The 25,435-nt window shown below is 39.7% G+C and overlaps 16 protein-coding genes across 16 annotated transcripts; 11 read left to right on the top strand and 5 right to left on the bottom strand. All coding sequences in view use genetic code 12, as the record gives it.

The window, feature by feature from the left end:
• Positions 1 to 21: 21 nt before the first annotated feature.
• On the bottom strand, positions 22 to 570 carry PHO88 (phosphate transporter (Pho88); the record flags this gene model as incomplete). Its single annotated transcript, XM_006684464.2, has 1 exon — positions 22 to 570. One exon carries the CDS (start codon positions 568 to 570, stop codon positions 22 to 24), a length of 549 nt encoding a protein of 182 aa, XP_006684527.2.
• A 232-nt stretch (positions 571 to 802) lies between these two features.
• PSN45_003242 (uncharacterized protein) lies at positions 803 to 3,487 on the bottom strand (the record flags this gene model as incomplete). Its single annotated transcript, XM_006684463.1, has 1 exon — positions 803 to 3,487. One exon carries the CDS (start codon positions 3,485 to 3,487, stop codon positions 803 to 805), a length of 2,685 nt encoding a protein of 894 aa, XP_006684526.1.
• A 463-nt stretch (positions 3,488 to 3,950) lies between these two features.
• ubc7 (ubiquitin conjugating enzyme Ubc7/UbcP3) lies at positions 3,951 to 4,454 on the top strand (the record flags this gene model as incomplete). The annotated part of the gene is made up of 1 exon (XM_006684767.1): positions 3,951 to 4,454. The coding sequence occupies one exon, from the start codon at positions 3,951 to 3,953 to the stop codon at positions 4,452 to 4,454; it is 504 nt and encodes a 167-aa protein (XP_006684830.1).
• Positions 4,455 to 4,638: 184 nt separating this feature from the next.
• On the top strand, positions 4,639 to 6,123 carry CBP1 (carbohydrate-binding module 1 protein; the record flags this gene model as incomplete). Its single annotated transcript, XM_006684765.1, has 1 exon — positions 4,639 to 6,123. The coding sequence occupies one exon, from the start codon at positions 4,639 to 4,641 to the stop codon at positions 6,121 to 6,123; it is 1,485 nt and encodes a 494-aa protein (XP_006684828.1).
• Positions 6,124 to 6,262: 139 nt separating this feature from the next.
• PSN45_003245 (uncharacterized protein) lies at positions 6,263 to 6,700 on the top strand (the record flags this gene model as incomplete). The annotated part of the gene is made up of 1 exon (XM_006684462.1): positions 6,263 to 6,700. The coding sequence occupies one exon, from the start codon at positions 6,263 to 6,265 to the stop codon at positions 6,698 to 6,700; it is 438 nt and encodes a 145-aa protein (XP_006684525.1).
• Positions 6,701 to 7,080: 380 nt separating this feature from the next.
• On the top strand, positions 7,081 to 9,126 carry ADI1_2 (1,2-dihydroxy-3-keto-5-methylthiopentene dioxygenase; the record flags this gene model as incomplete). The annotated part of the gene is made up of 1 exon (XM_006684461.1): positions 7,081 to 9,126. The coding sequence occupies one exon, from the start codon at positions 7,081 to 7,083 to the stop codon at positions 9,124 to 9,126; it is 2,046 nt and encodes a 681-aa protein (XP_006684524.1).
• Positions 9,127 to 9,254: 128 nt separating this feature from the next.
• On the top strand, positions 9,255 to 12,869 carry NEW1 ([NU+] prion formation protein 1; the record flags this gene model as incomplete). The annotated part of the gene is made up of 1 exon (XM_006684460.1): positions 9,255 to 12,869. One exon carries the CDS (start codon positions 9,255 to 9,257, stop codon positions 12,867 to 12,869), a length of 3,615 nt encoding a protein of 1,204 aa, XP_006684523.1.
• A 173-nt stretch (positions 12,870 to 13,042) lies between these two features.
• On the top strand, positions 13,043 to 13,867 carry PRE8 (Proteasome subunit alpha type-2; the record flags this gene model as incomplete). Its single annotated transcript, XM_006684459.2, has 2 exons — positions 13,043 to 13,086; positions 13,159 to 13,867. The coding sequence occupies 2 exons, from the start codon at positions 13,043 to 13,045 to the stop codon at positions 13,865 to 13,867; spliced, it is 753 nt and encodes a 250-aa protein (XP_006684522.1).
• A 154-nt stretch (positions 13,868 to 14,021) lies between these two features.
• PSN45_003249 (uncharacterized protein) lies at positions 14,022 to 16,568 on the top strand (the record flags this gene model as incomplete). Its single annotated transcript, XM_006684457.1, has 1 exon — positions 14,022 to 16,568. The coding sequence occupies one exon, from the start codon at positions 14,022 to 14,024 to the stop codon at positions 16,566 to 16,568; it is 2,547 nt and encodes an 848-aa protein (XP_006684520.1).
• Positions 16,569 to 16,607: 39 nt separating this feature from the next.
• ALO1 (D-arabinono-1,4-lactone oxidase) lies at positions 16,608 to 18,284 on the bottom strand (the record flags this gene model as incomplete). Its single annotated transcript, XM_006684456.2, has 1 exon — positions 16,608 to 18,284. One exon carries the CDS (start codon positions 18,282 to 18,284, stop codon positions 16,608 to 16,610), a length of 1,677 nt encoding a protein of 558 aa, XP_006684519.1.
• A 674-nt stretch (positions 18,285 to 18,958) lies between these two features.
• Positions 18,959 to 20,293, top strand: ERG13 (3-hydroxy-3-methylglutaryl coenzyme A synthase; the record flags this gene model as incomplete). The annotated part of the gene is made up of 1 exon (XM_006684455.1): positions 18,959 to 20,293. The coding sequence occupies one exon, from the start codon at positions 18,959 to 18,961 to the stop codon at positions 20,291 to 20,293; it is 1,335 nt and encodes a 444-aa protein (XP_006684518.1).
• A 13-nt stretch (positions 20,294 to 20,306) lies between these two features.
• On the bottom strand, positions 20,307 to 20,744 carry PSN45_003252 (uncharacterized protein; the record flags this gene model as incomplete). The annotated part of the gene is made up of 1 exon (XM_066158039.1): positions 20,307 to 20,744. One exon carries the CDS (start codon positions 20,742 to 20,744, stop codon positions 20,307 to 20,309), a length of 438 nt encoding a protein of 145 aa, XP_066014136.1.
• Positions 20,745 to 21,129: 385 nt separating this feature from the next.
• On the top strand, positions 21,130 to 22,608 carry TUB1 (alpha-tubulin; the record flags this gene model as incomplete). Its single annotated transcript, XM_006684454.2, has 2 exons — positions 21,130 to 21,154; positions 21,287 to 22,608. The coding sequence occupies 2 exons, from the start codon at positions 21,130 to 21,132 to the stop codon at positions 22,606 to 22,608; spliced, it is 1,347 nt and encodes a 448-aa protein (XP_006684517.1).
• Positions 22,609 to 22,844: 236 nt separating this feature from the next.
• PSN45_003254 (cytochrome b5 reductase) lies at positions 22,845 to 23,759 on the top strand (the record flags this gene model as incomplete). Its single annotated transcript, XM_006684453.2, has 1 exon — positions 22,845 to 23,759. The coding sequence occupies one exon, from the start codon at positions 22,845 to 22,847 to the stop codon at positions 23,757 to 23,759; it is 915 nt and encodes a 304-aa protein (XP_006684516.1).
• A 119-nt stretch (positions 23,760 to 23,878) lies between these two features.
• PSN45_003255 (uncharacterized protein) lies at positions 23,879 to 24,520 on the top strand (the record flags this gene model as incomplete). The annotated part of the gene is made up of 1 exon (XM_006684452.1): positions 23,879 to 24,520. The coding sequence occupies one exon, from the start codon at positions 23,879 to 23,881 to the stop codon at positions 24,518 to 24,520; it is 642 nt and encodes a 213-aa protein (XP_006684515.1).
• Positions 24,521 to 24,582: 62 nt separating this feature from the next.
• MRL1 (Cation-independent mannose-6-phosphate receptor CI-MPR) lies at positions 24,583 to 25,428 on the bottom strand (the record flags this gene model as incomplete). Its single annotated transcript, XM_006684451.2, has 1 exon — positions 24,583 to 25,428. One exon carries the CDS (start codon positions 25,426 to 25,428, stop codon positions 24,583 to 24,585), a length of 846 nt encoding a protein of 281 aa, XP_006684514.1.
• Positions 25,429 to 25,435: the final 7 nt, after the last annotated feature.

A 25,435-nucleotide genomic window follows, 5' to 3' on the forward strand; every position in this document is an offset into this window, starting at 1 on the left:
TAGCATAACAACGCACTATATCTAATCTTCCTTAATACCACCAGCTCCACTGATTTCAGCACTTTCAACAGAGTGTTTGTCTGTCTTGACATCACCAGCGGTAGCACCAGACAAAGCTTGCAACAAACCAGGAGCAGACTTGAAAGGTCTCTTCAAGTCTCCAGTGGCAGGAGTACCAAACAAATGGATCTTCACGATGTTAGCTTCCAAAGCACCTTTCAAACCGGAGATGGATTGCATAACCAAAGGATTGGTGTATTTCATGTACAAGTGCATGAAACCCATCATAGCCAAAGATTGGAAAACACTCTTGATTTGAGTGTCAACTTGTTTCAAATCATATTCCTTGACAGTGGTGATGACTGGAGTTTCACCTTGGCCAGACATAGGATTAGCTGGCTCGACGTATTTCAAGGTGGTCAAATCATTCTTGGCGTTAATTTTCATCTTGGTGAATAAGTAGACTCCCAAAGTCAACGCTTGCAAGGTGATATAAATCACTCTAACATAGAACAAGATGTCGGGATTTTCTAAGTCCAAACGTCTGGACACTTGCATCATAGCCAACATGATGACTATGTTGCTCACAGCTGGGCTCATTCCAAACATACTGCAAATAAAATTAGTTGGTGAAAGTGGAAACTTTGAGTTTTTTTGCTCGCTACAGAAAATACTGCTGGCGATTTTGCCAGTCGAGTTACCCGCATTTTTTCTATGTCGATAAAATCTTCCAGAACCTTATCGGCCCGTGGCTGCTGCGAATTATATGCTCGTATTATTTTTTGCAGCTATAAAAAATGATCTAATCTTCTTCTTCAAATGCTACTTCACCATATTCCCAACAACCTTTATGGGCATTGATGGCTGCTGTTTGAGCTGCTTTTAATTGGGCAAAGATCTCATTGGTCGATTTTTGTTTTTCATCAACAATCGCTAACCCTTTTTTGACCATCTGTTTGTTAAGAGTATGAGTTGGGTCTTTCAAAGATGCTTCGGAATCGTACAAGATAACGTCGTAGTCAACACCGGTAGTCTTTGATGGTAAGCCTGAGATAACAAGTTTCTTCTCGAACGTTAACTCATCAAGTAAGTTCAATGATTCTGTTAAATAGTCAACAGGTTTAGAAGGTGCCAATTCAACATACTGTAACTTACAGGAGTTACTAAATGCTGGAATAGCACCCACGGAGTAGAAAAGAGGTAAAGCTCTCAATGAAGATAATGGAACTTCATCGACATTGCCATAGTCAATGTGCTTAACCTCATAGAGTCCGGTTGCTTTGTTGTAACCCAAGACCTTACCTCTGTAGTACTTGTTGTTATCCTCCAATTTGATAGAAACGTATTCATTCTTCTTTGGAGCTTTCGTCAAGTTGAATGGTAAGTCTGAGGAAACACTCGTGGCACTTGGAATCTGTTGGTGGAATTCATCAAATTCTTGTTTGAACAGATTGAACTTGCTTTTCACGGCAGCATCTAAGTTTTGAAAATAGATAACCCCGGTGGAATCAACATAAGTTACCTCAATATCCCTGAAAATTGGCTTTACTTCAAGTTGTACCTTTGAAAAGTCTTGGGCAATTTGATCAACACGTTCATGTGCCCACAATCCTTTCTTGGAGCTCTTTGCAGAATCCTCAGCTGTCACTAAATCTTTTTCAAAAGAGTTGAAACCAACAGCGATATCATGGGTTTGAACATATCCTTGTTCTAACAAATTGACCTGGAATGGTTTTAAGCTGCTGCTGTTTAAGAAAAGGTTACCAATGAATCCACCAATTTTGTCCATGTCGTAGACCTCAAATTCAATATTTTTCTGGAGAACTTTGGAGTTCAAATACTTCAAACCTTCTTCAGAAACTTCATTTTTCTGGTTAGATAATCCTCCCAAAATCAACGTCAATTTAAGACCTTCCTTAGGGTTGAATAACCGAACTTTACTTGTAGATGGAACAAACTCAACATGGTAACCACCACCAATTCTACCCTTTTGCTTAAAACCACCAAAGAAAGATTTGGCCCTGGCAGAATTTTCCGAAGCATCAACAATTCTTGTACCGACAGTAACAATCTTACTGATATCCCCTTTATAATAGACACCATTCTTCCCCAATCTTTTCTGCTCTTCCTCGATCTCAACCAACTTATCCCAGTTCAAAGATCTTTCATCCAATGTTTGCTTATTATGCTTGATAACTCCGGCCCAACCATTTTCAAGTATTAATTCACTCAAATCAGTTTTGCCAATCTTGACACTAACTAAAAATCTGGAGTCAAAACCCAACTCTTTGTTTGCGTTTCTGAAACCATCGATGTACACGGTAGCCGACTTTCCAGCTGCATATTGTCTAACGAATTCTCTTGCACTATTGGCAATGGCAAGTTGGAGTTGTTTATTGGAAGTCACAGTGGAATCGTTAGGCTTTGGGGCTCTCACAGACGCCAATTGAACGGTGATCTCTTCTCCAGATGGTATTCTGATGTTCAAAGTATCGGCCTGAACAACTCTGGTGATGGTGACACCATCAATAGTTAAACCTGGTCTCAAGTGCTTGGTAGAGATCTTACCACTCAAAGCACCAGTGGAAGAAGTTCCCGATGGTTTAGCGGTAGCATACATGCCCTTTCCCAATGCCTTAGCAGTTTGTTCAGCTTTTCTCAACCCCGACATAGTACTGGAGCCAATCAAAGTTGATTGCCAATCAACAACTTCAGCAAGTCCGTTCTCCAATAACTTCTCGTGGATATTGTTACCAGAAGGATGCTCAAATAAGGCCACTGGCAAACCAGCTTGGTTCTCACCGACGATTTTGACCTTCAAAACTGCTTTTGTGGTCAAGAATTTGTCTTCCACAAACAGCTTGGCTTGTTGAGCAGTAGTAGTCAACAATTTAGATTGAGAAGCATCGTCCGTTCTTGGACACTTGAGACCAGCTAACAACAATGGAGTAGAAACATGTTGGTGCTTGTTGACAATGATTCTTCCAATAACTCTGTCACCAGAAATGACTCTTTCCACAATAGTGGTTATTGGGTTTTTCTGGGACTTTTCGATGATCGCTTCATCAATGGCTACAACTTCAATAGGCTTGACCGATGAATCCCACAATCCTTCGTTTTTGGTCTTGGCCTTTTCCTCCAATGCTCTAAGGTTTTCAATAAATTCAGAGTCTTCGTTGATATTATCCTTCAACTTCACAATACCTCTTTCAACCAAATATGCAGCAAGAGACTTGAAGATAGGAGCTTGAACATCGCCAAACTCTCTTCCAGTAGTTGGGTTTTTATACTCCACCTTAAACTTTACGTCTTTTCCTATTAACAACTGTCTGACGAATTCTCTCGATTCAAACGAGTCGTTTGATCTCACGTAGGATAAGGTTAAAACCCTTTCAGGAGCAGGCACTTGTGTGGTCTTGGATGGCACAAGAACAATGGTGTCACCGTTTAACACATTTTTGACTTTAGCTACAAACACCTGACTCATAATTACGGTGGTGTCAGCTGGTGATTTGAGAAATGGACAACTTTGTCGAAAATTGAGGTGGCCGCATTTGGTGGAAGAGAGGGCCATGTATTGGAATCATGTGTTACAGGAGAAGAAGCGATTTTGGGAGTGGAATTGATACGATACTTGAAGGACGAGACAGAATTGAGTGCCGGGATCCTAGGAAGCACCATAAAAGTTGGTCTTCTATTACTGCAAAACCGGTCACGTGAGAGTAAGCAAGAAGTGGTGTCTTTTTTTCCTGGATGTTTCCAGTATTACAGATCCAGTAATCGTATTAGATGACGTATGAGCCTGTATGATTTGCGTTCTTCTGCACATTCACCATCAATTTCTAAATCCTACTTAATGGATCTTCGATCTGGTTCCAAATCAAAAATCCTCGCATTAAAACTAAATCTTCGGATCAGAATTTCGTCACCCCAATCCTATACCAATATCTATGGCACTCAGAACAACCGCACAAAAACGATTGCTTAAGGAGTATCAACAATTGTGCAAAGACCCACCTCCTGGGATCGTGGCCGGACCTGTTTCTGAAGATGACTTGTTCATCTGGGAATGTCTCCTCGAAGGTCCTTCAGGAACTCCATATGAACATGGGGTTTTCCCGGCCACGTTAAAATTCCCCAAAGACTATCCGTTGGCGCCTCCAATATTACAGTTTGATCCTCCGCTATTGCATCCTAACATTTATGCTGACGGGACAGTGTGTATTTCCATTTTACATGCTCCTGGAGAAGATCCTAATCGATACGAAAGACCCGAAGAAAGATGGTCTCCAGTACAGAGTATAGAGAAGATTCTATTGAGCGTAATGCTGATGTTAGCTGAGCCTAACCCTGAAAGTGGTGCTAATATTGATGCCTGTAAGCTCTGGAGAGATAATCGACAGGAATATGACCGTCAAGTAAGACAGCATGTCCAGAAATCCTTGGGACTATAGATGTACGTCTGTGTAGTATTATAGATACGAGCGAAATTTGCTACAACCATTGCGGAGTGCCAATTCCGTATATTGATATGCTTGTAATCTGGGGCCATAAACGGATTCACTTGCCAGAATTGGATCGTGCGGGTTTGCGTATAAAGCGTACCTTTCTTCTGCCTGCGAGTAATTTGATATAGCCATGGCTTCCATGAATACTAAAGTGTGTATTGTCGGTGCCGGGGTGGCTGGTCTTAAGACAGCACATACGTTGCTTAACGACCCCAAGTCTAAATTTAAAGCCGAAGATGTGCTTATACTCGAAGCCCAAGATCGCATCGGTGGAAGAGTGTTAACTGATAAGACTTCTTCGAAATTGGGCTACTCCTATGATATTGGTGGTGCCTGGTTCCATGACTGTTTATCCAACACTGTGTTACAGGAGAGCATTGATAGTGGGTTATTTGTCGTCCAGAAAGATGGTTATTTTGATGATAAAGATATTACTGTTTACGACAAAGACTTTAATAACCAGCCAGTTCCAGTGACTGACCTCAAGCTCAACCGAGTTAAGGAAGAGCTTGAGAAGTTCATCGAGGTATATTATCACGAAGATTTGTCCAGAAAGGATATGTCGTTGTTGGAGATAACCGATGTATATATAAAGAGGTACGGTGACAGACTTACATCTGAGCAGAAAAAATATTTGAAAAAGATGATTAGATACTTTGAGTTGTGGGACGGCTTTAGTGCCGATAAGATCAGTGCCCGGTACTCTCTCAATGATCACGAAGGCAGAAACTTGTACAATCTCAAAGGATATTCGTTCTTGTTGGATGAGTTGTTGAGGAAAATCCCTGCCTCTCAAATCCGTACCAATACTAAAGTCAACACAATTGTGAGAAACAACAAGCACAACGAAACGAAATTGAGGGTTGAAACCGACAAGGGTATAGTATATTGTGACTACTTGGTTGTAACTGTTCCCTTGAGTATCTTAAAGCTTCCGAGTTCCCACCCTTATGGAATTTCCTGGGAACCTAGTCTTCCAGCCTCCATAACAGAGGCTCTTGATGCTACTTGTTTTGCAGCGTTAGGCAAAGTGATTTTCGAATTTAATGATGTCTGGTGGGACAAGGACGTTGAGCAGATATTGCACTTACCCGAAGAAACCGGGTCTGTTGAACTTTCAGCTGTACTTAATCAACCTCCTCAGAAATTAATCTATCCGTATTTGCTTGTAAACTATGAAGCTTTACACAAAAAGGACAACAAGAAGACCGCTCAAGGTGGAAGTTTCGTACTTTTAACACAAGCCCCTTTGACCCAGTACTTGGAAGAAAACCCTGACAAAGCGTGGGATTATTTTAAGGCCTCATTCAAATCGTTTGTGCAACCAGGTCGAACCATATCTGAACCCATTAATGTGATAACGACAAAATGGACCACAAACCCATATATCCGTGGCTCTTATAGTGGAGTTGAAGTGAATGGAAGTTACGAAGACATGGTGGCCCAATTGTCTGGAGAAATCGAAGGACTTGGATTGGGTTACTCAACAGTCAGATTTGCTGGCGAGCACGCTACAGCAGTGGGCAGTGGGTGTATTCACGGGGCGTACACTTCAGGAGAAAGAGAAGCTGCTTGGATCCTAAACCACTACAACTCTTTGAAATGGACTCTTTAAATTAAGTTCCAGCATGTTCTGGCAGTGTCTAGTTGCAGCCATTTAGTATATCTAGAAAAAGTATTTGTATGCAAAATATCGCAATAAAATTTTTTTAAAGTCTTCTCGCTCCCAAAGATAAAGCTTTAAACCTTACAAAATGGCATCTAAATTTGACGCTGAAAAGGCAGAAAACTTGGGAGATATCGAAATGCAGTTCGCTGTGAAGGCTGTAACCCAGGCTGAAACATACTGGGGATTATTGGAAAAAATTCCTGGTTCAAAGTTGAAGTTAACCAAATTTGATGATGACATCTTTGAGCAATTACTCATTGACTTTCCCGAATTCAAAGACCCAAGCAATGTGGTCGAGGTTCAAGAAGAAGAAATGAAAAGCAAGGAAGGAAAGGAAAAATGGAGAGCTTTCTGTGAAAAATTCAATGAAATCGAAGACTACAATTTCGGTACTTTATTGAGAACTAAGTGTACTGATGAATACACCCAACATGGTACTATTTTCGTGGTAAGAATCCAATTCTATGCCTTCGAAATCGCCAGAAATAGGTACGGTTTGAACGACTGGGTATCTAAAAAATAGGTCAGTTCATAACGAGTAAGTAGATAGTGGTTGCACAATATATGTACAGTAATTAGTAAGAAAACAAAACACCCTGAAATGAAAGAACGTGGCGTCTACATTATACTACCGTAACCTTCCTCTCCAACAGCTATACAAAGTGATAGTTCTAGCTTTACTCCTGTGTGTGTGTGTGTGTGTGTGTGTGTGGGATCATTCTCAATTGTGCATCTTGTGCGCGAGTCGCAAAATCAACTTGATTGATCTTAAGGTTGGTGGGCGAACACAAATCCTATCACTAAATTTAAGGTATTGTTTCTTTGAAGTCAACCAAGAGTACCACAAGTGAAGGTGAGCATTTTCTGATTGGATATTCCACAGCATATTCCCCAACTCCCACCATGAGCAACAGTAATGGCGTATCTAAGCTCTCGCTGTGGCAGCCCCAGCAATCCCTTAACTCGAATCAATCGTCACAACAACCACAAACGCAAAGGCAGCAAAACTCACAACCACAAGCTCAAGGATCACCGAACCAAGGAAATCAACAAAGTCCTCCTACTCCCTTGGCCAACTATACTTTACCCGGGGTCATTAGCTACTTGACGAGCGAGTTTACGAACTTGGAGAGATTCAAAATCATGTCTAATTTAGAGAGATCAGAGATGAAATATCGGATCACTCAGTTGCAGGGTGAACTAAACACTTTGAAATACACCAATCATCAACAGAAACTTAGAATTGAGAAGTTGGAAGCTGAAAATGATGCATTAAAGAATGATAAAGGGTTTACAGTTGATCCTCCAGATGACCTTTCATTGGTTGACATCCCCGAAGTAGATTTGCATTTGATCAAGGAATCTCGTTATCAGTTGACCAAGTCCATGAAAGAAGTGATCCATTTATTGAAAAGTCCTGTTAATGCAAATGTCGATTACCTTGAATTACCCAATGTAACCGATACCTCCAATTCATTTGATGAATTGTTGTCTAATGACAACTTTGTTTTTAATGCATACAATAGATCGAACGGAGGTGCCAATGACGATGGAAACAAAACTTCGCTTGTCAACAAGTTTTTTAATGACGATTCTCACCTGGAGTCCGAAGACAACAGTGATCCGGTCCACCTGGGCTCACTTAGCGAGAAGTTTGATAAAATGACCCTTGAGGCTGAATCGCCAGTTTCGACAGAATCTTTAGATGTGGCTGAAAGTGATACTGAAACGGTGATTTTGGATGGAAGCAATGATTTCAAATTTAATGATATCGATAATATAGAGCCCAATATTGATGATGAAATCAAAAATCCTCCTCCACAACTAGTTGAGACCAAACTCACTATTAAAAACGATGAGTTCAAGCATGTCAAGGTATTTAGGAATGCCAGTGACAAACACATCATGTACTTACACTACGATAATTTCGAAACCCCCGATGAGTTGAGGATTACATTGCATGACGCCGAAAGTGACCAGGAAGTCATGTCAGTTACTAGCAATACATCATTGATCGATGGGATTGAAGAGATTCTTGAGTTATACATTTTGTCTTTTGACGTTGAGAATGAGGTTATTCGCATGTTGGCAGTTTACGATTCTGGTCAAATCAGCCAAATCGTTTTAGATCAGGAAGATTCTATGTCTAGCCTTATTTCTAGTCCTACATTAAATGGCACGAATATTTTGTCTTCTGCATTGGTTGAATTTGATCATAAGCGAACAGGAAAGAATAAGTCGTTTGGGTTGGCAGTGTCCTTTTCCAGTAAACCACAAGCAACCATCAAGCTTTACGACCTAAATGCTGGTCCTAGAAACGACATCACAGTCAAAGAAATTGGCTCATATAATAAGAACTTCTTCAAATTCAAATCCGCTGTTGAAGGATCAAATTTTAAGATTCTTAAATGGTTTAAGAGTAACAGTCAACACACCGACACTCCTAAAAAGGGACATACACATAGCCGCTCATTATCAAATTCCGATAGTTCTTTGAGTCCGTACAACTTGGTATTGAATCTTGGAGGTGCCATTTTCCTATTCAACATTGCCAGCAAAGTGAGCACGCCCATCAGCGATTTAACTACTCATTTCAACTCGGATCTAGAAAATAACAACCATAATCTTGTGATTCGAAGTCCAATTGATTCTACATCGTTTCAATTGGAGATATATGATTTGACGAGCAAAAACCCTGGAGATCCCAACTATATTACTTGCGATGAAGTTGATGACCTTGATCGCGATCCCGAATCGGCCTACACTACGATTTTCTCTAGTGATAATGTCCTGTACATCATAGAAATCCTGAAGTCCCGATTGAAAATGTACAATAACTTGTTTACATTGTTAGAGAGTTTCCCGGTGACTTATAAAGATGCATACAAGGTTGGAAATACTATTGTGCTCCAGCAAGATGAGGAATTATTGATGTTTAGAATTAAGTAACTTTAACTAGATCAGGTTTTATTATCGCATAATTTATTACCATCTCATCTCTACTAATCCAGATTGCGCACCTTTTTAGCAAAATTTTCAAACCGTGTTAGTTGTACTCTTCCTTGAAAATTGCAAATATGTCGAAAAAGCAGTCGTTTGATGACTTCTTGAAGAAGCAGAAGCAAGCTCAACAACAGAAGACAGGTTTCGGTTATAAAAATGCCGGAATTAACCAATCTGCTTCCAATTATTACACTCAAGGATTCATACCAGGAGATGTGAATAATGTTGCATCCCAGCCACAAGGTCAACAGGGTTTTCCAAACGGTTATCCAGTGGATGGAAGCCAGCAGGGATTCCAAGGGTACCACCCACAAGCTTACAACCCACAAGCGTATCAACCACAAACCTATCAAGGATATGATAATCAACCTAGAAGTGCCATTAGAAGCCCAATTGAAAGTTTCACTTCAAGTGCTAGATCAACTCCAGACCCAAACTCTTCCACCACCTCTTTAAGCTCTTTAGGTGGAACCTTGACTAAGTTGAATATTAAGGACTCCCCCATTGAAGAAAACATCATGAACATTGAAAGAGCTACCAAGTTAAGTGAAGTTAAGACGGAAATCGATAATATTTTGTCTTTAATTGAATCTAAATCCATTTCAGTTATAAATGATTGGAAATTTCTCGATATAGTCAAGTCTTTGGCCAAACCCAAAAATACTCCATTGTTAAGAGAAGCTTCTGCTTTGATTATCCAACAATTATCCATTAAGCTTGGCGGTCAAACTCCAAAAGAAGCCTACTTCACACAATTCATAGGTACCACTTATGACTTTGCTGCCGATAAAGATAAGAATGTTGTGAAGGCTGGCCATGTGGCTGCCAACTCTTTATTGGGAGTTTTCCCAGTTGAAGCGTTGGGATCAACAGTATTTGACGAGCTCTTGAAGTACCTCAAATCGTCTGCCAAGTGGAACTCCAAGGTTGCTTGTTTGGACACGGTTGATAAATTAATTGACGAGGTTCCAGCTGACTTGTTGGAATTGAAGTTCGTTAAGGCAGTCCCAATTCTTACTGATATGGCTACTGATTTCAAGCCTGAATTGGCCAAGCATGGTTTGAAGGTCTTGAAGAAGTTTGTTAAAGTTCTTGACAATTTGGATTTGCAGAACAAGTATGACATTATTGTTGAAACTTTAGCTGATCCCCAAAAAGTCCCCAACTGTATCAAGAACTTCTCCTCTGTAACGTTTGTGGCAGAAGTCACTGAACCAGCCTTATCCTTATTGGTGCCTATTTTGGACAAGTCATTGAAAATGTCCTCTTCCTCCAATGAGCAATTGAGACAGACTGTTACAGTCACTGAAAACTTGACCAGATTGGTCAATAATAAGCGTGAAATTGAAACCTTTATTCCAACCTTGTTACCAGGTGTTGAAAAAGTGTTCAAGAATGCTTCATTACCAGAAGTTAGAGAATTGGCCAGCAAGGCCTTGAAAGTGTTAAAAGATGCTGAAAATGAACAGGGTGATGGAAGTTTCCATGGAAGATTAACCTTAGACCAATGCAAGGAATTCTACCTCAGAAACAAAGAAGAGTACCAACCAGTGATCGATGCCCTATATATCGAAACTGATTCTGTGATCGCCGAATACTTGTCGGTTGTGTTACAAGCCGATGCTCATGTCAATGATTGGAAACGTCTTCAAGAATACTTGGGTATGACTGTCCCCGTTAACAACGATATTTCCGAAGAATTGAAAGAAAGCTATATCTCAAGCCTTATAGCTCATTTAAGAGGGTTATATAACCCTGATACTGGATCTAACAATGAAGATGATGATGGAGCCATTGAAATTGTCAACGCCGACTTCTCTTTGGCTTATGGTTCTCGTATGTTGTTGAACAAAACCACTTTGCGGTTGTTAAAGGGCCACAGATACGGTCTTTGTGGTAGAAATGGTGCTGGTAAGTCCACTTTAATGAGGGCTATTTCCAAGGGTCAATTGGAAGGTTTTCCAAGCCCCGAAGAGCTTAGGACTTGTTTTGTTGAACATCGTTTACAAGGAGAAGAAGGTGATATGGATCTTGTTAGTTTTATTGCTTCTGACCCAGAACTTAAAGATGTTGGACGTGAAGCCATCGCTGATGCCTTGAAGGAGGTTGGCTTCCCAGAAGAAAGAGTTGCCCAGCATGTGGGATCTTTATCTGGTGGATGGAAGATGAAATTAGAATTGGCAAGAGCTATGTTGATGAAAGCTGATGTTTTATTGTTGGACGAACCTACCAATCACTTGGATGTTGCCAATGTCAAATGGTTAGAAGATTACTTGAACGAACACAACGAAATTACATCTTTGATTGTTTCCCACGACTCTGGTTTCTTAGATGCTGTTTGTACTGATATTATCCACTACGAAAACAAAAAGTTGGCTTACTACAAGGGTAACTTGTCTGAATTTGTGGCTGTTAAGCCAGAAGGTAAGTCATACTACACGTTAACAGACTCCAACGTTAAGATGGCTTTCCCACCTCCCGGTATGTTATCTGGTGTTAAGTCTAATACCAGAGCTGTTGCTCGTTTAGCAAATGTAACTTTTGCTTACCCAGGAGCAGCCAAACCATCTTTGAAAGACGTTTCTTGTTCTTTATCATTATCCTCTCGTGTTGCCATCTTAGGTCCAAATGGTGCTGGTAAATCCACTTTGATCAAGTTATTGACTGGTGAATTAGTTGCCAACGAAGGTAAGGTTGAAAAGCATCCAAACTTAAGAATCGGTTATATTGCCCAACATGCTTTACAACATGTTGAACAACACAAAGAAAAGACTGCCAACCAGTATTTGCAATGGCGTTATAGATTTGGTGATGATAGAGAAGTGTTATTGAAAGAATCAAGAAAGATCTCTGAAGACGAGAAAGAGATGATGAGCAAAGAATTCAGCATTGATGATGGAAGAGGCCCAAGAGCCATTGAAGGTATAGTCGGAAGACAAAAATTGAAAAAATCTTTCCAATATGAAGTGAAGTGGAAGTTCTGGCTTCCCAAATATAACTCCTGGGTTCCAAAAGAGGTGTTGATAGAACAAGGATTTGCAAAATTACTCCAAAAGTTTGATGATCATTTGGCATCTAAAGAAGGTTTAGGATATCGTGACTTGACTCCATCAGTAATCAGTAAGCATTTTGAAGATGTTGGTCTTGATAGTGATATTGCTGACCATACTCCAATGGGATCATTGTCTGGAGGACAATTAGTTAAAGTTGTCATCGCCGGAGCCATGTGGAATAATCCCCATTTATTAGTTCTTGATGAGCCAACCAATTATTTGGATCGTGACTCATTAGGAGGTCTTGCGGTAGCTATTAGAGATTGGAGTGGTGGAGTGGTGATGATTTCACATAACAATGAGTTTGTGGGTGCCTTATGTCCTGAACAATGGCACGTTGAAAACGGTGAAGTGGTTCAAAGAGGCCATACAGCTGTTGACACTAACAGATTCGAAGGTGTCGATGGTGATACCGAAAGTAAAGAAGGATCTCCAGCGCCTTCAGGTCCTCTTCCTAAAAAGAGAGCTGATGATGATGACTCTCCTGCTAATATCAAGGTGAGAGCTCGTAAAACAAAGTTGACTAGAAACGAAAAGAAGGCCCAGGCGGAAAGGAGAAGATTGCGTCACATAGATTGGTTGAACAGTCCAAAGGGAACTCCTAAACCTGCGGATACCGATGATGAAGCAGATTAAATAAGTACTTTACTTAGTGTTAGATAAAATATATTCAGATTGTGAATGGCTTCCAAAAACTACCCGCGACTTTTTTTCCAACTTCGAAGGCAAATATCTACAGCACATTTAGCACCTATTTGATTCGACATCATTCAGGTTGATTGAGATATTGCATTGAAAATACAGAAAACATGGCTGATAGGTATTCATTCTCGTTAACCACTTTTTCTCCAAGGTATGTTTAAACATAATCCATTCAATTCGGGGGGTTTCCCCATGATTCTAGCGTATACTAACATCTTTCTAGTGGTAAATTAGTTCAAATTGAATATGCGTTAAACGCTGTCAAGCAAGGGGTGACAACCATAGGTATAAAATCTGCTGATGGAGTAGTGTTGGCCACCGAAAGGAAAGTTAACTCAAATCTTTCGAAGAAAGATACAAACTCCAAAGTAGAATTGATTACTCCAGACATTGGTATGTCATACTCAGGAATGGGTCCAGATTTCCGGGTGCTTGTTGATAAGGCCCGTAAGTTGGCTCATACAAACTATAAGAGAGTCTACAATGAGTATCCTCCAGTGAAAATTTTGGTTCAAGAGATTGCCAAAGTTATGCAAGAATCTACGCAATCAGGAGGTATAAGACCTTTTGGTGTTTCCTTGTTAGTGGGAGGTTACGATTCTCAGACAGATGGTTTCCAATTGTATCAGGTTGATCCATCTGGAAGTTATTTCCCATGGAAGGCCACTGCTATTGGCAAGACTTCTGTATCTGCGAAGACCTTTTTGGAAAAGAGATGGAATGAAAACTTGGAGCTCGAAGATGCTATTCATGTGGCTTTGTTGGCCTTGAAAGAATCTGTGGATGGAGAGTTGACGGGTGACAATTTGGATATAGCCATTATAAGTGGTCCTCAAGAAGAATTATTAGGATTCAAGGGAACTGACATTCCCGGTCCAAGATTCAAGAAATTAACCACAGAAGAAATCAATGACAGATTAGATTCCTTGTAGGATGTTCCGTTGTTTATTCTATATCCCTCATATATATTTCCGTATATAAAAATAATGAACTAACAGTTAGAGATCGCATCCTCACCATTATCGGCACGCTCATCTCAAATCTTTTTTTTCGCATCTCATCTAACTCTTAAATAAACCATACACAATGGCTAAAAAGACCAGACAAACTGGAAAGAGTAAAGCAAAGAGAAGCAACCAGAAGATATTAAATGCTTTTGAAATTGCTGAACGACAAGAAAATGGGTCGGACTCCGACGGGAATTCGGGCGACGATGACTACAGAGTTCAAGATGGGGTATTGGATGCCAGTAAATTCTTGAACAATGCTAAGAAAGAAGACTTTTCCGACGACGAAATCGACTCAGACGAAGCTTTGGGGTCTGACGATGACTACGATATTTTGAACTCGAAATTTTCACAGTCCATAAGAGATAAAGAGAAAAAACTCAAACTGAGGGCACAAAGAAGAAGAAGAGGTGAAAAGGTAGAAAGTGAATCAGACGAGAGTGACGACGGTTACTCGAGTATCGACGAGGATCAGCTCGTGGGTTTATCCGAAGCATGGGATATGGATGACAAGGACTTGGCCAAATCCAAGATGTTGGCGGCTGATAAAGATGTAGTTCTAGATGATGCCTGGGAATCCGCTTCATCTGAAGAGTCTGAGAGCGACGATGAAAGTGGGAGTGAAAGTGAAAGTGAAGAAGATATATTTGGTGACGATTCAGGAAATGAAGTTGATCTTTCTAATACCCTTACTCATTTAAAGTCTCAGTTGAAGATGTTACCCAAGGAAAGGAAAAAGTTAATAAGTGAAACCATAATTGAGAATGAGTTCAGTCTTCCCACCAATGGGAACAAGTTATCCATCAATGACATGATTTCTGCTGTTGATACTTCAGTCTCCAAAGATGCTATTTTGATAGACAATGAAGAAAGCTCCGGATCAAAGGCATTGGATACGCCGTTGCCAGTCAACATTCAACAAAAGCATGAGAGAAGAGCGGCGTACGAAATCACAAAGGAAGAGGTTAGTAAATGGGAAGATACCGTTCAGCAGAACCGTCAAGCTGAAGTCTTGAAGTTCCCCTTGAATCCTACCATCAAGCATAACGACACTGCTACTACCTTCAGATCTACGAATGATCCAACAACTGACTTGGAAAAGAAAATCCACAGTGTTTTGACCGAATCTGCCTTGACTGATGATAAGAAAGAAGCTACGTTTGAAGAGCTTGCTGTGGCAAAGATGTCTCCTGAAGAAATGAAGGAACGTACAAACGAACTAAGGTTAATGAGAGAATTAATGTTCCGGGAAGAAACTCGAGCCAGAAGAATCAAAAAAATTAAGTCCAAGACCTTCCGTAAAATAAAGAAGAAGGAAAGATTGAGAGATCAAGATTTGGTTGAAGGATCAGACGAGTCCGATAAAGAAGATCATGATAGAAAGAGAGCAGAGGAAAGAATGAACTTAAAGCATAAAACCCAATCCAAGTGGGCAAAGTCTTTGATTAAGAGTGGGTTAAGTAAAGATTCTTCCAACAGAGAAGAGTTAGAGGAAATGTTAAGACAAGGAGAAAGATTGAGGACCAAACAGTTGGGATATGAAGATGGTGATCAAAGTGATAATAATGCATCTGATATTGAAAGGGACTATGAAGAAGAAGAAACCATCAGTAACACTTCAAGAGCCAAGTTGGGCAAGGGTGTTTTGGCCATGGATTTCATGAAAGCTGCTGAGGAACGTCACAGGCAAGAGAACTTACAGGAAATCGAAATGTTGAAGAAGTTGGAAAATGGTGAAGACTTGCAACAATTCTCTGAAGATGTGAATTCAATCAATGTGATCAAAAACCAAGGTAGAAGAGTCTACAATCCTACTGCCGCTGATGGAGACATCAATGCAGTTAATAAAAGGGCCAGACAAGAGATTGAAGATGATGAATCTTCTAATTTGTTGAACAAGCTTTCCAAGAAAGCAGCAATTGTCATCAATAAGCCAGAGGAAACCAGAGCACACGAAACAGAACCACAAGAAGAGGCTAATCCTTGGCTTATCGCCGGTGACACAAAGAGGTCGTCTAAGGTACGTGTTGTGGACAAGGACTCATCTAAGCAGGAGAAGACTCTCAATAAGATGAAGAAAAAATCGGTGAAGTCAAAGATCGGCGAAAACTTGGAAATAGATGTAGGAGAAACATTGGGCTTTGAATTGGATAACTCAGATGACGATGAAAGAGAGACGTTCAAACAACTAGATCTAATCAAAGACGCATTTGCGGGGGATAATGTAGTCACCGAGTTTCAACGTGAAAAGAAGAGGGTTGTGAAAGATGAAGATGATAAAGAAGAAGATGTTTCATTGCCGGGTTGGGGAGACTGGGCCGGCGGAAAGAAGCAGAAGAAGAGAAAGATTGTCAAAAAAATCAATGGGGTTGTTCAAAAGGATAATAGACGTGATAAAAACATGAAGAACGTCATTATCAACGAAAAGATGAACAAGAAGAACTTGAAATACCAATCTGCTGATGTTCCATATCCTTATGAATCTAGAGAGCAATATGAAAGAGCTCTTAGAATGCCTATTGGACAAGAATGGACCAGCAGAGAAACCCATCAAAGAATGACCATGCCAAGAGTGATCACCAAACAAGGTACTGTAATAGATCCATTGAAGGCTCCTTTCAAGTGATACTGAAAAACGCATATATTTTATATATAATAAAAACGATTACTCAGTTATGATACCGTTTCTAATAGCCCAGTTCTTACCAGACAAAAAGACACCATGACGGTCGGTAGACTTTCTGACTTGGTTGAAATTCTCCAAATTCTCGCCGAACCAGTTAGACATCACTGAGTTGAAACCAATCATCAGGTAATGGGCTTTACCACCAAAATTTAACTGAGATTGCAAGTCGTTATCAGGTACATTGTTATGCTCCAACCCAACAAAGTTCTTAGCCCAATGGGGTTTACCAGAGGCTTCACGAACAATGTCTTCAAAGTCCTTAAACCATTGTCTAGTGTCCACGTCAGTGTGGAAAGGTCTGTACATAGTAGCATTGAGATATAAGGTCAATTGGTCATTTGTAATTTCATCTTGTGAAACATACTTCAAATCTCTTGGAGTGTTGTCCAAATAAGGTCTCAAGTTGTTTCCATTGATCGGTCCTTCACTTAAAATAGTTCTTTTGGCTAACCATGATTGAGAAGGGTACAAGGAGTCATTACCTTCATCATCTATGAAAGGCTTCTCCGACAGGGTAGTGTTTGAGCAACGAACTTCAATTGGGGCATGCACAAAATAGTCACCCTTTGAAGCAGCATTTTTAATGATAGCGTCCAATTTGGTCAAGACTTCAGGTCCGTTGGATAATGGTAAACCCCATTCATCCACAAATTGAGAAAACAAACAGTCCATGTTCAAACCTTCCACAGAGTTTTGAACGGCAATATCCCCACTACCAAGAGTCTCAACATTACCATATTGCTGCTTGAAAACGAACTTTTCAACGTATGGAGTCAATCTGGGAAAAAGGTGAACAGACACAAATAACAAACTCTGGTAGAAGAATCTTCCAAAGAAGGTTCCGTACCAACTATCTCTAGGAGCACTCAATGGTTCATCAGACTTAGAAGCTCTCCAGCAAACACAACTACCCGAATAAGGGAACCACCAGATTCTAATAAACTCAGAGTCCAACCAAATATTATCCCAGTTATTCAATAAAGTGGAGAACTTAATAATCTCTTGTTTGGACTTAATAGTGTACTTGGGAACTGCTCTCAACGTAACATGTGTGATAATACCAACTTTACCAAGTGATAACAAAGCGGCCCTGAATACCTCAGGGTTTTCGAGCGATGAACACTTGACCAATTCACCTTCAGAGTTCATCAAGTTTAAGCTAACAACCTGCTGAGAAACCAACCCATGATACTGGGATGAGCCATGAGTTCCGGTTGAAATGATACCAGCAATCGACTGGTCAGAAATGGATCCCAAGTTTTGGATTGCCAACTCATTTTCTTTCAAATATTCATTCAATTGATAAATATGGCATCCAGCTTCAACCGTCAAGTCCACAAACTTAACCTCTTTCTCTTTGGTATTACCGTTGACGGGTCCATAGTAAGGTTCTTTGGAAATGATAGAATCAAATCTATCCAAGTTGCACAACCATTCGGTTGTCATGGTCATGTCACTTGGAGAATGGCCTGAACCGACAGTCATGATAGTTTTGTGGTTGATTCGGGCCTGATTGACTAATTCTTTGATTTCATTGATATTGGACGGCTGGAAAATCGCTTGGGGCTTACATGTAAATGTACCAGCCCATGTTTTATGGATAGCTTTGGAGCTTAGGAAGCCTCTCAATGAGTTTGGTACATTAATGGAAGACATTTTAGCCAAACAAGGTTATTGAATTGAATTTTTCCGGATTTCTCATCAATCCCAGTTTCGGAGAATCCTAGCTTTTTTGCAACATACACGGCTTGAAAATGTTTTCGTATTTCAGAAACTGTGGAATAGAGGAAACACCGCTTCGGAGTTTTCATAATATTCCGGTCCAGGGTGAAGTGCTGGTATTCTAGTCTTTATATAAAGTCTATTTTAATTTGGGTGTATTCAGCCACACCTCGCAAACTAATACTATTGGGTAAAGTAGTGAAGATGAATAATTGGTAAAATAACAACTTTTTATAGCATTAGAACTATGATACCGTACAACTGAAGAAATAGGAAACTCTGTTCGATTAATCTATTTGAGCAAACCCATAATTTTGCATCCTTTTATTTAGTTCCCTCTCACAATGCAGAATAGGGCATATTCGTTTTCCCCAAAGTCCAGACATTGTGTGTACTAATATATAGCCGTATGTACCATTTAAACGACCAAACAGCCTCTTGTAGGTTGTTCCCACCATAATAGTCTTCGGATAATGTATCTAAACGAGGCCATTTGTAATCCTGGACACGACGCGCCCCGGAACTGATACATCGTATAAATCGACGAGACTTCCTGCAAAATTTCAAAGAACGAACCATTACACATTCTTTTATTCCTGCAACAAAAAATGTCCAGACCACAAAATATTGGTATCAAGGCTCTCGAAATCTACATTCCAAGTGAATACGTTAACCAAGAAGACTTGGAGAAGTTTGATGGAATTCCTCAAGGTAAATACACCATTGGGTTGGGTCAAACTAATATGGCGTTTGTAAACGACAGAGAAGATATCTATTCTTTGTGTTTAACATCTTTCTCCAAGTTAATTAAAAACTATAACATCGATGTTAACAAAATAGGTAGATTGGAAGTTGGTACTGAAACCTTGTTGGATAAGTCCAAATCTGTTAAATCAGTATTGATGCAATTGATGGAAGGAAACAACGATGTTGAAGGTATTGATACCATCAATGCCTGTTATGGAGGTACCGCTGCCGTCATTAATGCTGTTAATTGGATCGAGTCTTCTTCTTGGGATGGAAGAGATGCTGCCGTTGTTTGTGGTGATATTGCCATTTATTCTAAAGGTGCTGCCAGACCAACGGGTGGTGCTGGATCAGTTGCTTTATTAATTGGTCCAGATGCCCCTATTGTTTTTGAATCCTCGAGAGGTTCTTACATGGAACACGCCTATGACTTTTATAAGCCAGATTTCACTTCTGAATACCCAGTGGTCGATGGCCACTTTTCCTTGAGCTGTTATGTGAAGGCATTGGATAACTGCTACAAGAACTACTCCAAAAAAGTTACTAAAGATGCTAGCAAAACGGTTGGCGTAAACCACTTTAACTATAATGCTTTCCACGTTCCCACCTGTAAATTAGTCACGAAATCTTTTGCCAGATTGTTATACAATGACTACAAATCCGACCCATCCAAATTTAACTTTGACGAAGAAACTGCCAAGTTGGTTGACGTTGATTACGAAACTTCTTTGGTTGACAGAAATTTGGAAAAAGTCTTTCTTGGCTTAACTAAAGAAACCAAGAAGACTCAATTGGACCCAGCTTTGAAGGTTCCAACCAATACCGGTAACATGTACACCGCTTCAGCATGGGCTTCCTTGTGCTCTCTTTTGTACTATGTTGGTTCCGAAAAGTTGCAAGACAAAAGAATCGGAATCTTCTCCTACGGTTCTGGTTTAGCCTCCACTTTATTATCTGCCAAGGTTGTGGGAGATATCTCTCACATCACCAAGAACTTGGACATCGACTACAAGTTGGGTGAAGGTAGAACCAAGAGATCCCCTGAACAATATGTGACTGCTATCGACTTGAGAGAAAAGATCCATTTGCAGAAGAGCATTGCTCCAACTGGTTCTATTGAAACATTGGCCAAGGGTACCTACTATTTGGCTGAAATTGACGACAAATTCAGAAGGTCTTACAAGAAAGTTGAATAAGTATATTAATGAGCTAATTAGTTTTCCAAGCTTTAGAGTAATATTTATAACTATCTAATTCAGCAGCCTGTAGTTTTGTGATATCGATTTTTATTTGTGGATCATTGACGTGATGACAAGTTGATTTATGGAACTTACCCTTGATTATATCTTGAATACTTCTTCTTGGAGTCTTGATCAACAATCCGTCTATACTGAGAAAGTATCCTTCTTGCATAAAATAAGCAACTTTAACACCATCGACCTTCTCAGTTATGACATTAGTGGACTTAGTATATAAATTCATTTTTGCGTTGGGCAGAATTCTCCCGTATGCTGCTTGTTTGAGAAGACTGTCAGCTATTGTCAGCTGCTCACCTAACTCCTTGGCACCCATCATAGCATGATGGCTCTCTACATGAAACAGTACTAAGCTTGGAACATAAGTCCCTTCCACAGAATTGGAGGTCATGGGTGATAATTTTGGAAAATTAGTATGACAACAGGTGTTAGTGATGGCTGCGAAAAGGGCATACCAATTGTTTTTGTGTTTGTCATCAAACAATACACAAGAAATAGTTCCAAACAATGAATGTACAATGAGCTCTACATTAGACAATACCACATACACCACCAGAATGCTAATACAACTTGAACTACATTTATTTCAAACATGGTTCACACTCCAGCATATTCTCAACTACGAGCGCACACAGTGCCAAATCGGGAAGTCGACAAGCTCGTCTTTTTGTTTTGTTTTGAAATCGAGCGTTAATAAACAAACGATCCTAAGATACAAATTTTTCCTCTCACCAGAACTAAATCGCTTTAGTATCATATAAATCACATATATACAAATGAGAGAAGTCATCAGTGTCAACGGTATGTTACTAATCACCATTGAATACGTCCAGTGGTTCATTTACCAAACGTAATTGAAAGGCAGACATGGAGATTCCTCCCTTGGTTGCCACGCGTATGAGGTTCGAATGCATATACTAACGTTCTCTTTAGTTGGACAAGCCGGTTGTCAAATTGGTAACGCTTGTTGGGAATTGTATTCACAAGAGCACGGTATCAGACCCGATGGTTATTTACAAGAAGGATTAGACAAGCCAAAAGGAGGTGAAGAAGGATTCTCAACTTTTTTCTCTGAAACTGGATCAGGAAAGTACGTTCCAAGAGCCTTGTACGTTGATTTAGAACCCAACGTGATCGATGAAGTTCGTAATGGTATCTACAGTGATTTATTTCACCCAGAACAATTAATTGCTGGTAAGGAAGATGCTGCCAACAATTATGCCAGAGGTCATTACACCATTGGAAGAGATATTATCGATGATGTTATGGACAGAATTAGAAGAATGGCCGATCAATGTGATGGTTTACAAGGTTTCTTATTCACCCATTCCTTGGGTGGTGGTACTGGATCCGGGTTTGGTTCTTTATTGTTGGAACAATTATCCCTTGATTTTGGAAAGAAATCTAAGTTAGAATTTGCTGTTTACCCAGCTCCTCAAGTTTCCACTTCAGTGGTGGAACCTTATAACACTGTGTTGACTACCCATACCACCTTGGAACATGCTGATTGCACTTTCATGGTTGATAACGAAGCTATTTACGATATGTGCAGAAGAAACTTGGATATTTCCAGGCCAAGCTTCAGCTCTTTGAACAACTTAATTGCTCAGGTTGTTTCCTCTGTTACTGCTTCTTTGAGATTCGATGGTTCCTTGAACGTTGATTTGAATGAGTTCCAAACCAATTTGGTACCTTACCCAAGAATCCATTTCCCATTGGTTTCTTATGCTCCAGTTTTCAGTAAGAATAGAGCTAACCATGAATCTAATACTGTTGCTGAAATCACCGCTTCTTGTTTTGAACCAGGTAACCAAATGGTTAAGTGTGACCCAAGACTTGGTAAATACATGGCTAACTGTTTGTTGTACAGAGGTGATGTTGTAACCAGAGATGTTCAGAATGCTGTTTCCCTAGCCAAAAGTAAGAAGTCGGTTCAATTGGTCGACTGGTGTCCTACTGGTTTCAAGATCGGAATCTGTTATGAACCACCAACTGCTATTGTTGGCAGTGAATTGGCCAGTGCTAATAGAGCTGTGTGTATGTTGTCTAACACCACTGCTATTGCTGAAGCTTGGAACAGAATTGACAAGAAATTCGACTTGATGTACTCTAAGAGAGCTTTTGTTCATTGGTATGTTGGTGAAGGAATGGAAGAAGGTGAATTCAGTGAAGCTAGAGAAGATTTGGCTGCCTTGGAGAGAGATTACGTTGAAGTTGGTACCGACTCTATGCAAGTTGAAGAAGAAGAATATTAAATGTTATACCCCCTTCCAAAGTGACATGTTTTTTTATTACCATTGAAGGTCACGTTTCTTTGTTTTACGCGTATACATGTATACTTTCTGTTTGTTCTCTTCAATATATTTTAATGTGGGTTTAGTCTAATAAATGTATTTATAAGCACATTGTAAAATCAGAACATTGCAGAACATATATTTCACAATGCGTCAATTTTTTTCTGTGGAAATTATCACAACTACTGAAGGGAAAAATGGAAGATAAAAGAGATTTATTGAAACAACCACTTCATGGGATTTATATTCCCATTGCGTTGATGATCGTTGGTACTTTGATGCTCGATGTTTCATACATGCCCTACACCATTGCATTTATTGTCATCATGTGTAGTATCAACTTTTACTCTGCTTGGAGTAGAAGATGTTCTATTGATCCTGTTAAATGGACTGAATTAGAAATGATTGACAGAACTGTCATCTCCAAAAACTCGGCCATCTACAGATTCCAATTGAAGCACCAAGATGAAGTATTGGACATCCCTACCGGACATCATTTGGCTTGTGTTTTCATGGTTGATGGTAAAGATGAAGTTAGATACTATTCCCCAATTTCCAACAAGTATGATGCCGGGTTCTTTGATATTTTGGTGAAGTCTTATCCCAATGGTAAGGTATCATCCAGATTTCCTAACTTACGTGAAGGTCAAACTGTTAAATTTAGAGGACCGGTTGGAAGATTGGAATACAAAACAAACATGGCTAAAGAGATTGGGTTGATTGCAGGAGGTTCCGGAATCACTCCTATCTTACAAGTGATCACTGAGGTGATTACCACTCCCGCTGATACCACCAAAATCTCCTTGATTTACGCCAATAACACTCTTAATGATATTTTGTTGAGAGATGAAATTGATGAATTGAGTAAAAACTATCCGAATTTTAAAGTTCACTACACGTTAACAGAACCTCCAGCTAACTGGGAAGGTAGCACTGGGTTTGTTTCCAAGGAAATGATCACCAAGTACTTGCCTAAACCTTCCGAAGAAAACAGATTGTTTATCTGTGGACCTCCAGAAATGAAAAAATCTTTGATCGAAATATCTCAGGAATTAGGTTGGGACAAGACATCCATGAAGTCTGATCCTAATGATCAAGTTTTCTGCTTCTAGGTATTATTTGATAGTTGTCAAATTCATATTTATATGTAATAGAGTTCAAGTTCGAAAATCTGCGAAAATCATCTCCATCTCTATTCACATTTTAAATCTCATATTATAACTTACGCATCATGTCCGATTTCATGAACTGTCAGTTTTACACCAAGATTGGTGCTTGTAGACACGGGGAGAAATGTTCCAAAAGACATACAAAACCTTTGACGTCTTACACAGTGCTATTAGCAAACCTTTATCAGAATCCTAAATTGAATAAGAATGAACAGGATTTAAATCCCAAACAAATACGAGAGTATTTTGAAAACTTCTACAAAGATGTATTCATTCGTCTTGGTAAAATTGAGGAAATAGCAGCATTGGTGGTTTGTGAAAACGAAAATAATCATTTGAATGGAAACGTATACTGTCGCTTCAAAAATGAAGAAGGCGCCAGAAGAGCTGTGGTTGAACTAAATCAAGAATGGTTTGGTAGCCGACCCGTACACTGTGAATTATCTCCGGTTCAAAGTTTTCATGATGCTAATTGCAGAGATTACGATACTAACAGTTGTTCGAGGGACCATTGCAACTTTATGCATGTGATAAGGCCAAGTGATGAACTAGAAAGACAACTCTTCAGTGCACAAGCAAAGTCAGTTGTATCCAGAAAAATACTAGAATTGAAGTTCAAGCTTGCACAAGCCAATCCACCAGTTTCAGAATCTACAGATTTCAAATCCACTGTGGAAGCTCTTTTCAAAGTGGGACAAAAGTAAAAAAGTCTATCTGTTTTATTCCCTTATAATATTCATAATGATATAAGATATTTAATTATCCCTTATATGTTTATCCTTTTGGGCTTCTTCATCTGCTTATAAAGAATATTACCTGAGGATATCCCGATTACTGCGGAGGCAATGATAATTAAAAAGATCCAAAAAGCATTTGTGCTATTCCCCTTTACAGCAGTGGGACACACATGATGTGAACGCATTTCAAACATATAAGAACAGTCATTACTGTTACCAATATACGATACAGCCGCCTTGGAATGCATTTCTCTATCGCATGTTAAGGTTATTAAAGTGGATTTTCTGATCTTATCACCGTTTTCATCTCTTATGTTGCAAAACGAACCTCCGTCGTATGTCAAAGTTAATTTACGACCTCTGAATTTGGGAACCGTATTAAACTCTCCAATAGATACATATTGTCCAGACTTAGGATCCTTATAGTAGGCTCCTATAAGGGAAGAGTTCATACCATCCTGAATTTCGGATTTGTCGTGTAGTTTCTTCATTGGCGACGAACAAATTCCAATAGTGAAGTTGACACCTGAGTCGTAACCTTTAGCTCCCCAACCGATAGGCCGTCCTTCGTTACCACCAGCACTGAGACCTCTAAGATCAATAAACCCTCGACTGAGGGGATTCACTATAGTGCACTCGTCAAGTTGAAGGAGATTTTCTAGAAGGAGTTCCTCCTCAGGTGTTTTGGCATCACCAAGTGAGGATATCTGTACATTTTTCTCAGGTGTTTCGATTGCTATGGGTAGGTGTGTTAAGGAGTCAAGGAAGTGTATGTCTCCACTCATACCAGTATTAGTGTTAAACACGTATATACATAATGGTGCCAATATAAGTAACACCAAAAGGGTTATGCGTTGATACAATTTGGAGATCATAATTGGA

This window comes from Yamadazyma tenuis, chromosome 4 (assembly GCF_029203305.1).
Source record: "Yamadazyma tenuis chromosome 4, complete sequence".
Taxonomy (NCBI): domain Eukaryota; kingdom Fungi; phylum Ascomycota; class Pichiomycetes; order Serinales; family Debaryomycetaceae; genus Yamadazyma; species Yamadazyma tenuis.